Source organism: Pteronotus mesoamericanus, unplaced genomic scaffold (assembly GCF_021234165.1).
Source record: "Pteronotus mesoamericanus isolate MK-2021 breed Mesoamerican mustached bat unplaced genomic scaffold, CSHL_Meso_final contig_100, whole genome shotgun sequence".
Lineage (NCBI taxonomy): Eukaryota > Metazoa > Chordata > Mammalia > Chiroptera > Mormoopidae > Pteronotus > Pteronotus mesoamericanus.
The window spans coordinates 9559935-9580998 of record NW_026554999.1 but is presented as its reverse complement, the minus strand read 5'-3'; the positions used below and the strand labels follow the sequence as shown (position 1 = coordinate 9580998).

The window sequence follows — 21064 nt, the reverse complement described above, 5'->3', positions numbered from 1 at the left end:
GTTTGATCAAAATGAAAGCTTGCTCACAAGTTTACATGAATATTGTACATACAAAGTCTCCTGAAACAATTTTAATAGGATTTTCACTTTTCTTAAAGGGATGCAAACATTCCATTTTCTGATTTGTAACCTCTATTCCAAGACAGAGTATTTTAATAGTGTAACTTTTCTGCAGTTAGATCAAAATTCACAAGGGTAACTGAAACACGCAGATAAAACCTGGTCAGGAAAGATTAAAAATTCAGTTTTTGGTGGTGGTGGTGGGGGGGGTTGTTTCTTTTGTTTTTTAAAGAGGACCTAAATCCTTAATAACCAGCCCTTAACGTAGTTTCAGAATTTTTTTACTACACTGACGTGATTTGCAGTCAGTTTTTTTCCTACCTTTAAGGCTACAAAACTCTGTTGCAAATGCACTGCAAAAGAATTCTAGACCACTTAATGCAAAAATCAAAAAATAGTTCTCCAATAAAAAGTAAACTTTATAAATGGTAGGAAATAGTATCTGTGGTTAGCTACTGACATTTTCCCCTATTACTAAATAAATCATATTACACAGAAACAGGGAAGACAAGTTATCAAATATGACAAGCTTATGCTATGTTTACATCCCTCATTAAAAAAAAATAATTTCATACTTTTCACACATTCCATCTGGTAATTTGTATTTTCCCATCAAGTTGGAGGGGGAGGATAATACTGTCCATAATTCCAAGGATTCTGGTAATTGTACTGAAAGGAAAAAGCAAACATGTTATTAACATGCTAGAACTATGGCTGAGTTTGTAAAAAATAATTAAAGCAGGTTTGTGTAAGAAAACAAGGCATGTGTTCACTGCTGAAATTCTAAGACTTAACCCACAAAATAATAATGTATCATAAAACCTGAAACAGGAAGAGTTGTTTTTTTCTTAAAAAAAGACTATTCTAATTCATGCTTTTCTAATAACTGTGAACAAAAAACTCATTTATTATGTGAACTCACTTGATACCAGGCACTATAATTATATGCAGCTTGATTTGCCTGTAAATCACCATCAATCATCTGTGTAGATGATGAAGTTGTGTCTTCTGTGTGTGCTTTCTTTTCCTCTGGTTCTTCTGACCTAAATAAAAGGTAAAATGGAAACTTAAAAACTGCAGATAAGCACTTTAACAAACATAAATGTCACTTATGTACATTTGTTTTACTGACATTCTCAACTACTCAGCTGTATACAAATTTTTCAAATCATGGAAAAGTAAACTATCACAACATAAAGGTAACATTTAAAAATATTTGGCTTTAAAGGCATTTCCACAATGAAATGTCTTCTTTTAAGCATCCCTTCCGAATTCAATAAGATGTACATACCCATTTTCTGCTTTCCTTTTTAAAGAATCCTGTTCTTTTAGGAGTGTCTGATGTTCATCATAAGCATTCAGAAGCCTGAGAAGGAATTAAAAAAAAAAAAAAAACCCATTGGGATACACAAAAACCAAAATGTTAAATTTTCCAAGTTTTTAAGCTATTTCTACTTAGAAAAACAAAAGAACATCGTTTCTTTTTTTTTTTTTTTTCTTTTAAGCCAGCAGGCAAACCTGTCTCCAGATACCTTTTTTATTTCCTTCAGGAAACGGTGCTGCCGTGTACTTTCCTTCTCATTCTATGCGGTTCAAAGATAAAGGCCTGGCTAATTACATTATACCCTTGAACAATGACTGATTTAGAGGTGAGAACATGACCCAAGACAGGAGTCCCAGAATTTTTGATGAACTACTAGAAAAGTGGCTGTTTTCTGTACTACAGTTAGCTAAAGCTGATGGGACGCTGGCCAAGAGCTACCTGTGTTTGTCATTTCTAATACATGAGAAGAACCTTAGAATCTATGATACAACTAAGACAAGGATCTTGATGTTTTTGTCCAGTGCAACAGAGACCCGACAGTTTTACAATGTGTATACTTTTGAATCTAATTTAACAATGTTATTGAAGACACCTGCCACCAGGTAGGATAAAGTATATTTAAAACTTGGCCATGTGATAAACAGAATATAAAACTGCAACACAGTTGGTTCTCATTGATTAAAAAGATAAGTTTTAATAAAGTTCTGATATGACATATGTAATTTATATGGAACTTAGAACTTCATAAACAATGTCACTTGATGCCAAACTGTGACTTTAAAATCCTAATGATTCTGTTTTACAATTTTCTGAAATATTTTTTAATAAAGTGAAAAAATGGCCTTTTTATTGAAATTATTTTTTTACTTTTTATAAGATGGCCTTGTTTTTTTTTAAGTAATCATAAACCTGAACACAGATAATTAACATCTCTGTAGAAATGGCCTTGATATTTTACATGCTTACACAACTTCCCTGGGCCTCTTGCATTTATACACATTTAATAATATTTTCAAATAACATTGGTCCCTAAATCTTCAAGGGGCTATAAAATTGCTAATACCAGTAATCTCAGGTTAAATGTTTACTCATTATCAAGCACTTTAAATGGACTAATGTCCTTAAGGCCTTTAACAACTTTAGGTTATATAAGAGAGATTCAATCTCCATGTGAGAAATTTTGAAAACTGCAGAATATACAAATCAGTAAGTGACAGGGCTAGGATTTAAGCCTATATTTGTCTGACATGAACATTAATTCTTATCAATTCATTATATTGCTACCTAAATTTTTAAGTGGCTTATTTTTCATATCATTCCTTTTTATAAATTTAAACATACTGTCTGATATTAAAGACCCACCTTAATTGTATTTGCAAGGGCCTAATTGGCATTTTTTTGTACTGTGCCTCTGCTTTGTCTGCATATTATTGCCAAATTAAAATGTCATTTAATCTCAATCAAAACTCTACTAGCTTCCTACTGTCAACTGCGTACTGCATGTTCTCTGAACTCAGACTAGCTTTCAAAGCACAGCACAATCAACATCACTTCCAAACTTCAAAAACCCTCCAATCAAAATGTTCCTTTTATATAAACTTTAACTTGCTTCTACATTTTATCCCCTTCTTAGCTTATCAGAATCTAGTACCTAACTAAGTGAATCCCCACCTCCCCTATGAAGGATGACAAATACACTCTGATCCTGAATCTTAAGTTATATGCTACTTCACATACTTACATATTTCTGTGATCACCACAGCATCCAACTAGACTTAAAGCTAGGATTACAAATTCCATTTCTTTTACATACTTTCTTCAGTGCAAAACAAACAGAAGACACTAAATATACAGGAATCAGGTGGTTACAAGCACAGTGGGAAGTTAGTTCTAAACCCAACTGCACTATGTAATAGCTAAAGAATTTTGGAAAAAATGTATAATCTCTCTTTAAATCTCGTCACCCATTAAAAGAATAACTACTTATGGCCCTCCTAAGACTGTTATGTACCTTACATTAGACAATTCTTACAAAACACTGAATTAAACCAAACACATAGGCCCTGGCTAGTGTGGCTCAGTGGATTGAGTGCTGGCCTGCAAACCAAAGGGTCACGGGTTCAATTCCCAGTCAGGGCACATGCCTGGGTTGCAGGCCAGGTCCCCAGTCGGGAGCACGTAAGAGGCAACCACACATTAATGTTTCTCTCCCTCTCTTTCTCCCTCCCTTCCCCTCTCTAAAAATAAAAAGTATTGAAAAATAAAAAAAGCACATACACACACACACACACACACCCCTTGTATTAAAATGTAACACATTAAATTTTTTAATTAAAATTTTACGCAGGCTGGAAGAAAGAAGGTGAAGAAATTAGCCAAGTAACATACACGCATGACCCATGGACCCGAATAACAGTATGGTGATGGCTTCCAGGGGGAACACGAACAACAGTATGGAGATTTGTGGGGCAGGTGAGGGTTGGGTGGAAGTGAGCAAAAAGGGAAAAAAATGGGGACAACTGTAATAACTAATAAAAAAAGTGAAAATTTTACCCAGCCATTGCCAATGTATACACACATGTAAAGAAAGACACAAAAGTAATTCTTATTTTATCAACAACTGTTTCCATGGATATCTCTCTAAATTAGAATAATTAGAGAAGGCACATGCCTAACAGGAACTGGGGTATTTCCTTAACTAAAATCGGGTAAGAATGGAATCACAGCTCTAATAAATTTCTACTCTTCTATTTTGAAAATATAAATCTTAAATTTGTCCTTTTCCCAAATCCCACAGAGTGAACCCTTCTACCTCCCTCAACTTTCAGTCTTTTACAATGCACAAAGGTGACGCCACTAGACATCACCTGTAGAACCATTTCCATCCTCTTTTCCAATCTGCAATATAATGGCATTCCTTTTTCCATATTAACCCCATCGATGTACTTTTAGTGGTCTATATACTAGAAGTTTCTGTTTTTCAGGGCGCAATCCTTGACCCATTTCCTTTTTCATGGGACTGCTGCTTCCTGCCTTCTCTCATCCACTCATTTTTTAAATTCTCATGCTAAAATTTTGAAAACAATTTGGAACGAAATAAAAGTCCTAAGTTCTGCTATTAAGCACATACACATTTGCAAAATGGAATCTACCCCAAATATACCTGAGGAAAAAGTAACATGCACACATTTTAAATTTAATATGTTTATTTGCACTAATCATCAAATTCCCAACCAGAATTATCAATGCTCATTTACTATTCAAACAGATAATATAGAATTAAAATCTTACTTATTAACATCTGAACCAAAATCTTCAAGAAATTCCACTTTTCTCTGAGAAAATGTAATTCTCATTTTAATAGGTAATGAACCATGTATAGCTCTGTCAAAACAATTTAGGATATTTTCTTCATTTTGTCTGAGGTCACCACTATATTCCATTTCAAGTAAATTGAGGTATAACTTTGTGTTCTCCTGTGTAAAAAGTAGTATCAATTAATGATATTTCTAAGACATTTTGTTTAGACCACAGATATTTAAAATGCCCTAATTATTATGTCTCAATTTGAAAAATTCAGTATTGGAAACTCTGTCATATTAAAATGTGTTAAAATGTTTTCAGCATAGGCTGAAATGGCAAAAAACTAATCAGCACATTGAGGGCACATCACCCTAGTATTTCCCAAACAATATGCAAACTGTTCACTGCCAATAAATTAAAACCGTATAGCCTATCTTGAATTTAATGTGGCTTGACCTACCATAACAAATATTAAGTAAAACATTAAAAAACGACCTCTATATTTCCCAACAAATTCAATTTTACAACTGTCGATAATCATCTTAAACTGCAGCTGGAAGCAAACTGTTATAAGCCTGTGTCTTAAACCTGGGATCAGCTAAAAATAGGAAAAAAAAAAATGAATTTCCTATACACTGCCTCTTATCAATTGATATAGTACAGGAAGAACTCTGGAAAAGGAGAATTAATGTCACTGCTACATTTGCTACAGTGTAGGAGACTGTGATACTTTTGTTCTCCCAGGCCCTCTACTTTACTTAAAAATTAGTAAATTTGCTATAAAATTTCTAAATGTGGAGAAAAAGCGCCACAATGTTTGCAACCTTTTAATACATAATTTAAGAAATGGCAACATCAGTTTAGAGGGACTGTTGTCCTCATTTAGTAATAAAATATATTACATACAGAACAAATCTTTCATCATTGTCGCCAAAAAGAAAATGACCATTGGTTTTTTAAGGAAGATATTAAAAAAAAAAAAAATACATACTTTGTCTCTTTCAATTGCTTCCAAAAGCACCTTTCTTGATTTTGCAAAGTTTTTTTGTATTTTGAAAAGATGTCGGGCTAGTTTGATAGCATAAAACGAAGACTCATTATTTGATTTGGCACTCTTAATCGCATCCTGAAGCAAATGTTCAGCTTCTTCCATATTTCCATGTCGTCGTTCTAAACTTACTCTTCTCAAACGAACCATTGCCAGTCCTAGAACACATTCTTCAAATGTTCTCAAGATATTCCTGGCTTCATTAATATTACCTAGAAATAGTAATTAAATGTTTATGTTTTTGTATAAACCTCTGAAATATCCTTTCTGCCAGGTATTGCCAAGTAACACCCTACAGGCTAAATCCAGCCTTCTGCCTGTTTTTAATTTTTAAAAAATGTAACATGCTCATTTGTGTCTGTATTGTCTATGGCTGCTTGTGGGCTACAGCGGCACAGTTGCGAGGCAAGAGACCATATGGCCCTCAAAGCCTAAAATACTTACTATCTGGCCCTTTACAGAAAATTTTTACCAACCTCTCTACTTTACACTATCCCTTAAGATTTAATTCCTATATCTTTATCCAGAGGTAACTTAAAATTCCCCAAATATCAACTGAATTTCCTCATTCTTACCCTGCTGTTCCTCAAAAGCTGCCCAAAGCATATGCACCATGGGTTTCTTTGGGAGATGAATAGTGCAAGCTCTGCTGAAGACATGCCTCACTCCTTCAATGCTATGGTTTTCCATGTACTTGGCATACTACATACAGAAACAGAGGAAATACTGAATAATTTACAGTTGAGCAAGCCATTAAATATGTGACAGAACGATAAAATTCTATTTTTAAACCCATTCAGCACCTTTATTGAACCACTAGACTAGTTTCTGTAAGGAAGGACGAAGAGAGGCAACGAGGTTGGCATATGCAGCAGTCAAATCTGGTTGCAAGCAGACCATCTCCTAATGCAACAGATATAGTTATATGAACAACATTCAACAGAAGTACAATAAAGGTTAGTCACTAGATCAATCTTTATAATATATTCAAGTTTCAGAGCATATAATTTCCTTACCTTAATCCAAAACTCCTCATAGAGGGCACATGATATGACACATCTTTCAAAGAGAACCACAACTCGTTCATGAGTCCCATTTTCAATTTCAAATTCTAAGTATTCTTTCCAGTTTTTCAGCTGTGCCTTTTCCAACGGCTTCACATGAAAATAAGGTCTTTTAATCTGTAATAAAAGTGGCATGGCAATGAAAGTAAACCAACACCATAATATGCATGAGTACAGTAACAATATTATTTAAATTATAATTGCTCCTGAACCAAAAATCTTAATCACCATATTTCATTACCAAAAAAAAAAAAAATTAAAGCTCCTTAGGCTTTACAAATGGAAGAATGGAAGAAAGAGAATATTTTCCACTTATTTGGTTATTTTAACAGAACCACACAATTTTTTTTACATTCAGGAAATTTTCTTCTTTACTGAGTATTTAATTTTAAAACACTTACACTTTAGGAACAGAAGGCAGATCAGTGGCTGCCTCCAGGGCTAAGAGTATGATACGGCTACAGATTGGAAAGCGGTCAAGGGAATGACAGAATAGTTCTATATCCTGATTTTTGTGGTGACTGCAATGCACACACATTTGTCAAAAATCCTTTTACTGGCCAGCCATAAGAAACCACATACAGTTGACCCTCCACATCTGAGGGTTTGCATCCATAGATTTAACTAACCACAGATTGAAAATAATAAATATATATATAAATAAATAAAAATTAAAAAATCCCAGAAAAGTCCCAGAAAGCAAAACTTCAATTTACCACACTCTAAGCACTAGGCTGAATCCATATGAATGAAGTGACGCATGGGCATACCCTGCTGTACCCTACATGCAAATATAGATTATATACATACACCATGCCATTTTATATAAGAAATTTGAGCCTCCAAGGATTTTGGTATCTAAAGGGGTCTTGGAACCAATCCTTTGAGGATACCAATACTGTACTGTATGATTTTATTCATATAAAAGGCCAGAATAGGAAAATCTATAAAAACAGAAAGTAAATCAGTGGTGTCTTAGGGCTGAGACTGGGGTGGGCGGGGGAGGGGAATGTCAAGTAAGGCAATAGCGGGGTGAGATCTAAATGGTAAAGGTTTTTTTCCTGAGGTGAAGAAAATATTCTAAAATTGCCTCTAGTGACAGTTGTAGTTATTTGTTAATATTTTATGAATTCTTGAATTATATAATCTAAATAGATGATCTATGTGAATTATATCTAAATAAAGCTGTTAAAAACAGAAATAAAAAATTAGAATTGTGGAAACACCCTCATTTTACTGTATAACTAAAATGGGTGCATTCTGTCATATGCAAAGTATAACTCAATAAAGATGATTTTAAAAACTGAAAAACTGTAAAAAGCATCGTTCAAATTAAAGAGATAACTTGGATTCTGAGTAAGTCTAAATCCAGTAAGATTCTGAAACTGATCACAGAAAATGATAAACTTGGTAATAGTAGCAACAAATGGGACAAATGTCTGAAGTTCTTAGTTAAATAAGCAAAAGTAAAGAAAAAGTATAGACAATACTTGAAACTGAATACATTATTCCTATTATTATATTTTCAAGACAAATACAAAATAAAAACACTTACACCTTCTTCAAATGTCCACCTTTTACTAACTTCATGCTCATTATAATTAAACATTTCTTGATGAATTTCAATGATTCTATGCCTCATGTTTTCTATTTCAGTAATTAGCTTGGGAAGAAAAAGAAAAAAATTTAAAGTCACACAAGTTATAAACTGAAATGTTTAAACATCACTGCTTTTTATTATTATCTACACATACTTTAGTCTTGGAATAGTGGTAAGTTTTAAACTGTTATCAATTTTGTGCAAGTACAACTAACAGTACTAAAATTTCTAAGAGCATTTCCTTACAAACCACCTTCTAATTTGTTTTTAAATAGGGTTAGTACAGCACAATTAGGCAAAATATTCCTTCTAAGCTATTTCCAGATGTCTCATAATAAAATATATTCTCTACTTAAGTCTCTATTTAAACTATACCAGCTAAAGAAATGCCCTTTTGCCTAAATTAGAAATTAACTTTATATGAGCTATAAGTCAGGTGATAGATATGAAGTCTAGTTTCCCAGTGGATTTTTAAATCAGTCTACTTACCTTTGCTGGATCGGTAATGTCTTCAATTCCTGATGGCAGATCATCACCAGGAGGACCGTCATCACCACTATGTCCATTTACAGAAGCTAATTCCCTTCGCAGCTGAATAAACTGTTCACCAGTTAGAAGATCTCTAGGCAAATTATTCTGGACATGCTCTTTAAATCTAAAAGACAATAAAAATACATGCTGTTAATTCCTACCACACATTTCTTTCAAAGAACCTCTGATTTAAAGAAAGAAACCAAGGCCTACTACTTGACGAAACAGTCTAGAAACATCTTCATTTCCTTTCTGCCTTTCCAACAGAATGGAGAAGGCAAGGACAGGCATTAAATCCAATCCCAGTTCTGTCCATTACTTGTTGTTTGACTCACAGAAATTTTTTCCCTTCTCTAAAATCCTGGCTTTTACATCTGTAAAATCGCACATCCTCTATCTAGCAAGTTACTATAAAATTAAATAGTTATCCATATTTAAATTATAAATGATCACTTGTAAATGATCAACAAATGTTTGCATTTCCTTCCCTACCTCCCAATTACTCCTGAATCCATATGTCTATATCAAACACTCCAATGATATTACCCTAAAAATCTCTTAAATGCAAAATTACATGGACACTTGTTTCATAGTACATACAGTCTCTATTCTAATGATATCTTCAGTACTCCAGGCTGATAAACACATCTTCCTTTTAGAACATTTTGCATCCATGACTCTAGAGTTACGACTTCTTTAGCTTTCTTCCAAGTCTCTGACTGCTCCTTGGTCCCCCATAAGGGTTTCCCCTTACTATCGGCCCCTAAATGCTAAGCATTCCCAAGAATTCAACTCTGCATTTTGTTATCACCTATTTTTACATATCTCTCTGGCCAATCTTATCAACACAGTTTGAGATAATACGCTTTCTATGATTTGGAACTATAACTCAAGACTGAATGTGTCTCCTAAATTTCACATTAGTATATCTGTTAACACTCCGCACAAAAAATATACAGTATTTCCCCATGTATAATGTGCACTTTTGTGCCCAATTTTTTAAGGGAAAAATAAGGATGTGCATTATACATGGGTAGTACCTGAAATACCTTGTATCTGTTCCTGTGTTTTGTAATTATTTGTTATATAAAATTTATTATACCGTATTATGTTCAAAAATAAATGCTAAAATTCCTTTATAATACAAAAAACAAGTATCTAGCCCTGGCTGGTGTGGCACAGTGGATTGAGTGCTGGCCTGCAAACCAAAAGGTTGCGGGTTTGATTCCCAGTCAGGCTACATGCCCAGGTTGCGGGTCAGGTCCCCCATTGGGGGTGTGTGAGAGGCAAGTGATCCATGTATCTCTCACACATTGATGTTTCTCTCCCTTTCTCTCTTCCTTCCCCTCTCTCTAAAAATATAATCTTTTTTTAAAGTATATAAATATAAATAAATAATTGAATTAAAAAATTAAATGTTTTTTCCTGGAAATTTGGACCAAAAACGTCGGTGCAAATTATACACAGGAGCACATTATACACAGCAAAATACCGTAGATTAATTTTAAGCAAAGATTGTTTTGAAAAAATATTTCATTTTATTCACACAAATTAATTTGTATATATACACAAATTTTAACCCAAAACACCAACTTTAGGAGCTAAATATCTATACTATCTCAATTTGGAAACTTATGTACAAAATATCTTGAACTGTCATCTTCATCCACAAATGAAGGCCCTCAGGATTTCTGATCTTGATTAACAGTACTGTCAGGGAATCAGTTTCCTAATCTCTTCCACTTAAATTAACACCTATATTCCACTATAAACACATCTTCATGCCTTGTTGACTTTTCACCTGAATGAATAAATTGGTCTTCCAGCCTCTAGTCTCACAACCCTCTGCTCACCCCCATGCTACTATCAAAAAAGGTTTTAAAAAAGTAAAAATGAAAAACAAAAGAGTAAACACAATCATAAGCCCCTCTTGCCAAAATCACTTCAGCAGGTTTACCCTGCTGTCAAGCTAAAATCCAGTCTCCTTAGATAAATCTTTCATACTGTGACCAAGACTTTGACCCAAACCTACCTCTTCAATGTAATTAACAGACACGGTTGTACATGTGCCTCATATTCCAACATTATGAATTCCCTAAGTTTCCTAAAATTGATTTAGGTTATTGCACCTAGAATTTCAGTCTTTCACAAATGTATGTAAATGACATTGGAAGATAAATTATGCAAAATCAACAGATAAAAAGCTTAACTTGATTCATTTCACTAGTGGGAAGAAAAATTGTAGACTAATTTTAAAAACATCAAAAATAAAGAGGTAACTCTCAAATATATATAGTACCCAGAAAAACACTTTAATATTCAGATGATATTAAAACTCAAAACAGACACCAAAATAAGGTAAAAAACTTGAAATAAGTTAAATTGAAAATTACGGAGCATAAATTTAAAATAATTGCCACAGTGCACAGAAAAGTCTTTCAAATGGTAATAAAAAATGCATAATACTAAGCAGTAATTTTTCATCAGCTTTTTCTTCAATAAAGAATGGCTGAGTGTCTAATATACATTGTGTCATATTCCCAGATATTGAGAAAAAAAAGATTTAATCCTCAAAAACAGACGTGTAAAGGATACTAGAGACATAGCAGTGTTATTAGCGCTAAAATAAATAGGTAAAGTGGTGGCACAAATGACAAAAGATACTTTCTATTACCTAGGTGAACTGGGAGTTTCCCTGAGAAAACTAATTAAACTTTATGTTTTTGAGAAATAAGAACATAAACTCTTGAGAAATAAGAGATCACCAGGAAAATGGGAAGTGAAAAAGGTGTTACAGTCATAAAAGTATAAAACACTACCTTTTAGGAAATTATCAGTATAAAAGTATTTCTAGAGGTTAGGAACTTCCAAAAACTAGGTCTGGAGAAGATAACATTACAAAATCCTCATGGCTAAGAAAGATTTTAAATGAGATCTTTTCTTAAATGTTCAGTGTATGGAGGTCTGTCCAGAAAAGATCCAGTCACTGTTAATATAACAAGAACAGTTTGCATGGCATCAGTGTAACCAGGCAGCCAAGGAAAGTGGACTGAAATGTGCATGTGTGAACAATGACTTAACTGTAGTAGTCAGTGGGGATGGTACATGCTGTTGAGTGAGCATGTGTACTGTATGGTCATCACATTCAAATGACTGAGTAAAGCAATGAATCTGCTTCTACTTTACTATGATCATTATGAACATCTTTATGCAAACAAACTGGACAGCCTGGACAAAAGGGATAAACTCCCTAGAAACAAACAATCTCCATTACTAAATCAGGAAGACTCAGAATCTGAACAGATTACACCTCATGAAATTGTAGCAGTAATGAAACAACTCCCAACAAACAAAAGCCCTGGACTGGAAGGCTCCACAGATGAACTTTTACAAAACATTCTGGGCAGAACTAACACCTCTCCTCAAACTATTTCCAAAAATTCAAGAAGGAGGGTAGGCTCCCAAGCACATTTTATGTGCCAGCATTATCCTAATTCCAAAACCATGTAAATAAAGACAATACAAAAAAAGAAAATTACAGGCCAATATCCCTAATGAACACAGATGCTAAAGTCCTCAAAAAAAAATATTAGCAAACCGAATACAGCAATGTATCAAAAAGATCATTAACCAAGATTAAGTGGGATTTATTCCAGGAATGCAAAGTTGGTACGACATTTAAAAAAATCAATAAATATGATTCAAAGGATAAAAACCACATGATCAAATCATTAGATGCTGAAAAAGCTTTTGATAAAATCCAGCCCCCATTTATGATCAAAACTCACAAAGTGGGAATAGAGGAAACATACCTAAACATAATGAAGGCCATATATGACAAAACCACTGCCAGCATCGTACTCAACGGGCAAAACTTCAAGCGTTCCCCTTAAGATTGGGAAGAAGACAGGGATATCTGCTTTCACCTCTCTTATTCAACATAGTACTGGAAGTCCTAGCCACAGCAATCAGACAGGAAGAAGAAACAAAAGGCATCCAAATTGGAAAGAAAGTAAAAGTGTCTTTATTTGCAGATGACACGATAGTGTATAGAGAGAACCCCAAAGAGTCCACCAAAAAACTATCAGAAATGATAAATGAATTCAGCAAAGTAGCAGGATACAAAGTTAATATTCAGAAATCAGTTGCATTTTTATATGCCAATAACAAACAAAAGGGAAATAAAGAAAACAATCCCATTCACAATTGCTTCAAAAGAATAAAATACCTAGGAATATACCTAATCAAGGATGTAAACAACCTGTACTTGGAAAATTATCAGACACTGAAGAAAGAAAGAGAAGATACAAATAAGTGGAAAGACATACCATGTTCATGGATAGGAAAAATTAACATTATTAAGTGTCCATTCTACCCAAAGCAATCTACAGATTTAGTGCAATTCCTCTAAGATCTCAATGACATATTTCACAGAACTAGAACAAATATTACAAAAATTTATATGGAACCACAGAAGTCCCTGCATGGCAACAGTGATCTGGAAAAAAGTTGGAGGAATCACACTACCTAATCTGAAACTATACTATAACGCTATAGTAATCAAAACAGAGTAATACTGGCATAAAAACAGACACATAGATCAATGAAACAGAATAGAGAGCACAGAAATAAACCCACACATTTATAGTCAAATATATTCAACAGAGGAAACAAACATATACAATGGGAGATAGTTTATTCAATAAATGGTGTTGGGAAGATTGGACCGGTACATATAGAAAAAGGAAACTAGATCATCATCTTACACCACACACAATAATAAACTAAAAATGGATTAAAGGCTTAATATTAGACCCGCAACCATAAAAATCTTAAAACACAGACAGCAAAATCTCAGACATAGTTTGTAGGGATATTTTATCAGATATATTTCCCCAGGCAAAGGAAACAAAAGTAAAAATAAATGGGACTACATCAAACTAAAAAATTTTTGCACAGCAAAGGATAATGTCAACAAAATAAAAAGACAACCCACAAAATGGGAGAACATATTTGCCTATACATTTGATACGGGGGTTAATATCCAAATTTATGAAGAACTTACATAACCCAACACCAAAGAAACAACGCAATTAAAAAATGGACAAAGGACCTGGACACTTCTCCAAAGACGACATACAGATGGTCAATACACTTACGAAAAGATGTTCAATGTCACTAATCCTCAGAGAAATGCAAATTAAAACCACAATGAGATATGTGCTAAACCTGTCAGAACAGCTAACATCAATTAATCAACAAAGAACAAGTGCTGGTGAGGACGTGGAGAAGGGGGAACTCTTTTGCACTGTTGGTGGGAATGCAGACTGGTGAAGTCACCTGGGAAAACAGTATGGGGGTACCTCAAAAAATTGAAAATGGAACTGCCTTTTGACTCAACATCCCCTTTCTGGGAATCTATCCAAAAGAACCCAAAACACTAATTCAAAAGAACATAAGCACCCGTATGTTCATTGAATCTTTATTTACAATCACCAAGTTATGGAAGGAGCCCATGTGTCCATCAGTAGATGAGTGAATAAACCAACTATGGGACATTTACACAATGGGATACTGCTCAGCCATAAAAAAAAGATAATTTTACCCTTTGAGCAGTATGGATGGACCTGGAGAACATTATTCTAAGTGAAATAAGTATTCTGAGAAAGACAAATATCATAAGATTTCATTTATATGTAGAATCTAAGTAACAAATTGAACTAACAAGCAAAACAGACACAGACTCAAAGACAAGAGAGTAAGATAACAGCTAAAGGGGAGAGGGTAGGAGGCAAAGGGATTGAGCAAAAAGGAAAAAGAACTCATGGACATGGACAACAGTGTAGTGATTGCTGGAGGGAGGGGCAGTATAAGGCAACAAAATGGTAATGGAAAAATTTCAATTTAAAAAACTTAAAAAAAAAGACAATACCATGATTTCACTTAAAGGTGGAATCTAAAGAACAATATAAACAAACAAAATAGAAATAGACTCACAAAGAACAGACTAATGGTTGGAAGAGGGAGGGGCTTGGAATACTGGGAGGAAACCATTAAGGGCCCCAGCTGGTGTGGCTCAGTGGATTGAGCACTGGCCTGGTAGCCACAGGGTTCACGGTTCCATTCCCCAGTCAGAGCACATGCCTGGGTTGCAGGACAGGTCCCCAGCGGAGGGCACGCAAGAGGCAACCACACACTCATATTTCTCCCTCCCTTCTCCTCTCTCTAAATATAATAAAACCTTTTTTTAAAAAAAGAAAATGTTAAGGGATGAGAAGTATAGACTGGCAATTACAAAACAGTCATGGGGACGTGAAGTACAGCATAGAAAATATAGTCAGTAATATTATAATAACTATATGTGGTGTCTGGGGGGTACAGAAATCACTGGGGCAAATACTTTGTAAAATATGATTGTCTAACCACTATGTTGTACACCTAAAACTAATACAAAATAATACTGACTGTAATCTATAATTGAATAGAATTGTTTAAAAAATAAAAATAAGTTTTAAGTAAAAATAATTAAAAGTTAAAAAAAAAAATTTTGTATTTATTCAAGAAATATTCACCTAGCATTTCCATATGCCAAGCTTTGTGTTTATACTGCCTTATAGTAACTGTCTCCCTTCCTCATTATATCCTAGAAACCTTCCCACCTCATCTATTCCATAAAATACAGGGACAATATATTCAGATCTACATGCTTCCTCTATCTAACCCTGGTCTTCATAACAACTTCTGTCTTAGCAAATTGATACACAGTACTTTTCAGATGCTTCATTAACTCATCTACTTTTTCATAAAAGAAAATTTTGAAAAACATTTATTTAAAAAGTACTTCAGTTTACAGGCTCTAACACAATACTAGTTATATAAATAAGACAAAAATGTAGAAAATATTACAGTTTAAAGAAGCACATATGTATCAATACAGTTATACTTTCTTGCTCAGAAAGACTTTGAGAACATATCAATGGGATATTCTGATTACATCACAACTTAGAATGTACACAGAATTAGTTGTTTCAGCAGCTCTAATTAAAGTGAAATGACACCAATTTTAATGAAAAATCACAGTAGAAAACTGAAATGATTTTGATTCTGACTATAGATAAGGCTTACTACATAAAATACATACTTCACTGTTTCAAATATAGGTATTACATAAATCACAAGAATATGTCTTTAGTAAATCATTAAGTTTAAAAAATGTGCCATGTGCAGGGTTAATTTAGTACTACAAAGAATAATTAAACTCAGATTCTATTTTCTCATTCCTTCACTACTCTGAAATACCTCAGTCTAAAGACAGGCTTTCTGTTGCTTTCTCATCTATAAAATGTAAGGAGAAACTCATGTCTAGAAACAGTAAAATTCCTAACCAATTCATAAGATAAATGAGAAAATATCTAAATTTAAAAGTGTATAAATTATGGTTATTGAGCAAAAAAATATATCCCTGCTTGCATCCAACACTCTTAACATACCATTTCAAGACAATTATAATCCTTAATATTATAAATTAATTACCTGAGTAATCAGATGTTTTAACAATCTAATTTTTCCACCTACCTCTGAAAATGATGACTATACAGTTGTGTTGGAATACCAAGAATACGATCATATATGGCTGTAACTTCTCTCAGGTTTCCCTGTTCATTCTCCCAGTTTATATACATTTCCCATAGTCTGTCAGACCGGAAATCTGTTCCTGCAGCTAGAACAGCATGCTCAAAAGTTCTGAAAAATTAAATTACCTTTAAATTATCTTTCCAGATAAATTCACTTTAAAAATATTATTTCTATACTTTACAATATATACAAATATCAAATCATTAAGCTGTACACCTCAAACTGATACACAATAGTTATCTCTTATCCAGAGGGGATTAGTTCCGAGACCCCAGTAGATGCCTATAAAAATCACAGATAGAACAGAGCTATAATTTTTTTCTATGTATACATACCTCTGATAACGTAAAATTTATACATTAGGCACGACAATTAACTAATAATAAAACAGAACGATCATAATATATTGTATTAAAAGTTACGTGAATGTGGTCTCTCAGCAAACCAGCACAAATTTATTTTTCCTTCGTGATAATTTCATGGATAGAAGATTTGCTCTTACCGTAGATCTTAGCGACCCCAGCATACGACATTTTTTCTTTCCTTATTAAGTCGAGAACTTTCACCTTTTCACTTAAAGGAAGCACTTTACGGCTTCTCCTTGGCATATCTGAATCACCAGAATGACTACTCTTGCGCTTTGGGGCCAATATTAAGTAAAACAAGGGTTACTTGAACACAAACACTGCAATACTGCAAAAGTCAATCTGATAACCTACACAGCTACTAAAGGGACTAACAAGCAGGTAGCATATACAGTGTGGATGCTATGGACAAAGGAATGATTCCCATCCCAGTCATGACAGAGCAGGAAGGCACAAGATTTCGTCATGCTACTCAGAATGGCACACACTTTAAAACTTATGAATTGTTTATTTCTGGAAGTTTCTGATTAATTTATTCAGACTGAGGTTGACCGCAGGAACTGCAACTGTGAAAAGCAAAATTGTGGAAAAGAGGGCTACTACCGCAATATATATCAAAGTTCAATTTTTTTTTTCTAAATATCAAAAATAAAATAGATAGCCCTGGCTGTTGTGGCTCAATGGATTGAGTGCCAGCCTGCGAACCAAAGGGTTACAGGTTCAATTCTCAGTCAGGGCACATGCCTGGGTTGCGGTCCAGGTCCCCAGTATGGCGCACACGCGAGGCAACCACACATTAATGTTTCTCTCCCTCTTTCTCCTTCCCTTCTCTCTAAAAATAATTATATAAAATCTTCAAAAAATAAATAAAATAATGATAAATTCAAAATGATATTTAACTGTTTCCTATACAAACAGATTAAAAGGTAGAAGGAATAATAAAGAAGTACATAATAGCTGCTTTAAAAAAAGTGAGAAAAGCCCTGGCTGGTGTGGTTCAGTGGACCGAGTACCAGCCTATTAACCAAAGGGTCGCTGATTTGATTCCTCGTCAGGGCACATGCCTGGGTTGCAGGCCATGTCCCCAGTTGGAGGCATGCAAGAGGCAACCACACATTGATATTTCTCTCCCTTTCTTTCTCCCTCCTTTCCCCTCTAAAAATAAATAAAACCTTTTAAAAAGGTGAAAAAACATAAAGGGAATAAATAAATGTATTTTATGTAGTTTTACCATAAAATTAAAATTCAAAACATACACACTACAAACATGTATTTCTTAAACTTGAACTATTTGCTGAATGGATTCATTTAGGGCAGAATATACAATTACTATCAATTTAAGGAATAATTTCCAGGCAAAATAAATCTCCAGAAAGGGATCCAGTGGCCTTGTAATGAGAAGTATACAGATATTTTAAAGCCTTCAAAAGTCTTTCCTGATTCTAAAATTCCATAATTAGTCCTGGCCAGGTAGGTCAGTTAGTTAAAGCATCATCCCCATGCACCAAGGTTGTGGGTTCAATCTCGAATAAAGGCACATACAAGAATCAACTAATGAATGCAGAAATAAGTGAAACAACAAATCGGTTTCTCTCTCTTCTTTCTCCACCTCTCTCTCTAAAACAAACAAACAATAAATTAATACAAATAAAATTCCAGCCCTGGCCAGTGTGGCTCACTTGGAAGGGCGTCACTCTGCAAAGTGAAAGGCTGCGGGTTCTATTTCTGGTCAGGGCACATGCCTAGGTTGGTGATTTAGTTCCTGGTTGGGACGTGTGCAAGAGGCAATGGATCGAAGTTTCTCTCCCTCTCTTTCTCCCTCCTTCTCCTCTTTCTAAAATCAGTAAGCATGCCCTCAAGTGAGGATTAAATTAATTAATTAGTTACATTTATTTCCAAAATTAGTTTATTATAAAAATATATTTTTTAAATACCTAATTCAGATCAGTACATTTCTGTAAACAATTTTAATAATCAGATTTGATATCCAAATGGGATAAAACCTTTAGATACGTATTTTCAAATTAAGTATTTTAAAATCAGGAGAGATTTTTAATAGTCTAAATCTATACCAGCTAAATTAATCTACAACTTTAACAGAATCCCAATCAAATCTCTAACAAATTTTGGGTGAATAGGAAAAAAAAATTTTTAACATTCATTTGAAATCCAACAATGTAAAATATTTGTATAAGGACAATGCAGCAGGAGTTTTCCTGAAAGTTATCAAACGAAATTAGAAAACTATAGTAATTAAAAGTATGGCACTGGCCTGGGAACAGAAAAATGTTTCAACAGAACATATCAATGTATATTTGAGTATTTAGTATATAATAAAGAAGGTATTTTAAATCAATGCAGAAAAGCTGGACTATTCAATAAATTTTAAAAAAGGTTAATCTCTATTTCACAAAGGACACAAACTAAATGCCAGATAATTTTTTAAAAGCTATTTAAAAAAATTAGAAGAAAATACAAGATTTATATAGTCTTGGCAAGATAGGCACGGAACTCTGAAACCAGTAAGAGATTGAACACTGAATAATAACAATAAAAACAAAACTTCTAAATAATAAAAACATACCCTAAATAAATCAAATGTGTATATGTATACATGTGTATATTTGTGTGTGAGGTTTATAAGGGTAAAATACATGTCACTGCCCCTGTAGAAACCCAAAATGATTCAGGAAATTAATGTACCAGACACTAAGAAAATAGAGGAAGCTGGGAGAGGAAAGATAATAAAAAGTCAGAATGTTTAAAAGAAGGTCTGATTAATGAACGGTAAGAGAGCTTAAACCTCATTTCCTGGCCAACTATGGGAATCCTGCAACTAGGTATACATTCCCTAGTTCAGATGATCCTTCAATGAAGAAACTGCTTGGCACGTGAATAAGGTATGAGGATGCCAACACTGGGAGTCCAACAAAAACTGAGTAGCCAGCCACATGATCACTTTACTGTGAAGCCCAGCTAAAAATGGATCCTAATACAAAACACACAGAGCTTCCATTCAGTTTATTAATATCTAATTCAGAAATCAGCCATGTCAGAGATGAAACAAAACAAAACCTTCAGAGGACACAGTCCCAGGAACAGAGAAAAACTTCAGCTATTTTTAATACCCTCAAAGAAATAATAAAAAGATGTGCAGCCATATAATAATAGGAGGATATAAGAAAAGGAACAAAGAACAAGGAAGAGTCTTAGGTATTAAAAATAGTGAAATCAAAGGAAAGAAAATTATCAAAATATGAATACACACAATAACAACATTTCTAAGAACTGGAGGACATACACATCCCTGATTGAAAAGTCCCATTAAGTAAAACAAGCACAAAACAATTAGAAAAAAGAAAAGCCATACCAAAGCACATCATAAGAAAATTGCATTAAGTCAAAGACAAGAGCATTTTAAAAGCTTCCATGGAGAAGAGCAAGTCATATTATGAGAATCCAGAAGTATGATATCATACTTTTCAACAGCAACACCTGAAGCTATAAAATGAATGAAGAGATACCTTCAAAGCCCTAAGGAAAAATTACTTTCAACTCTATGTCCCACTGGACCATTAATTTGGGTGTTTCAGTCATATAAAGCCTAATTTCTTTTTCATATCCCAAGCATCCTTTATCAAGTAATAGGATGTACTTCTCTAAAAGATAGGCATGAACCAAGAAAGAGCAGGATCTAATAAACTCTTAATAAATAGAGCCAGAAACCAAGAATGAGGTAAAGACATATCCTAGAATCATAACGATAAAAAAAAATCCCAAGACTGTTGTATGGCAAAAAAAGAACAGATCAACCAGTACAGATTACAGAAGAGAAGGTTCCAGGAGAGACAGGTTAAACAGGGAAGGGAAAAAAATAGAATTTATAGATTTCAGAGCGTAATTAATTCTTTTAGAATTTTCATACTAAATTCAATTTTTAACTCCAAAAAATAACTTACATAGTATTTGTACATAGTTTTAGTACTGACTACTCAAAGTAGTTGTTGGAGGGGGTGAAAATTTCTAAATGTTCAAAAAAATCTAGGCAAATGGAATAAAGGGGGTAGGGGTAGAAGTAGTAATTAACTCCAGGAAAAACAAAAGGCTATGAAACCTACCCATTTGGAAAGATGA

At 33.9% G+C, this 21064-nt stretch overlaps 1 protein-coding gene and 1 non-coding gene across 4 annotated transcripts in view; both read right to left on the bottom strand.

Moving 5' to 3' along the window:
• Positions 1–15: 15 nt before the first annotated feature.
• PRPF39 (pre-mRNA processing factor 39) overlaps positions 16–21064 on the bottom strand; it is a 41672-nt gene continuing 20623 nt past the window's right edge. For 2 of the 3 annotated variants that reach the window (XM_054592179.1, XM_054592124.1), the window contains 10 exons: positions 16506–16673; positions 8889–9054; positions 8355–8462; positions 6752–6916; positions 6311–6437; positions 5679–5947; positions 4676–4860; positions 1352–1426; positions 983–1103; positions 16–729 (listed from right to left, as the gene is read on the bottom strand). In XM_054592179.1, coding sequence (XP_054448154.1) covers positions 673–729; positions 983–1103; positions 1352–1426; positions 4676–4860; positions 5679–5947; positions 6311–6437; positions 6752–6916; positions 8355–8462; positions 8889–9054; positions 16506–16673 — 1441 coding nt within the window. In that variant the 3' untranslated portion in view covers positions 16–672. The remainder of the gene's footprint in view (positions 730–982; positions 1104–1351; positions 1427–4675; positions 4861–5678; positions 5948–6310; positions 6438–6751; positions 6917–8354; positions 8463–8888; positions 9055–16505; positions 16674–21064) is intronic. The other variant, XM_054592059.1, reaches the window with a different exon arrangement.
• LOC129064402 (small nucleolar RNA SNORD127) lies at positions 5535–5620 on the bottom strand. The gene has a single exon (XR_008528452.1). It is a non-coding gene; the product is annotated as a small nucleolar RNA SNORD127 (small nucleolar RNA).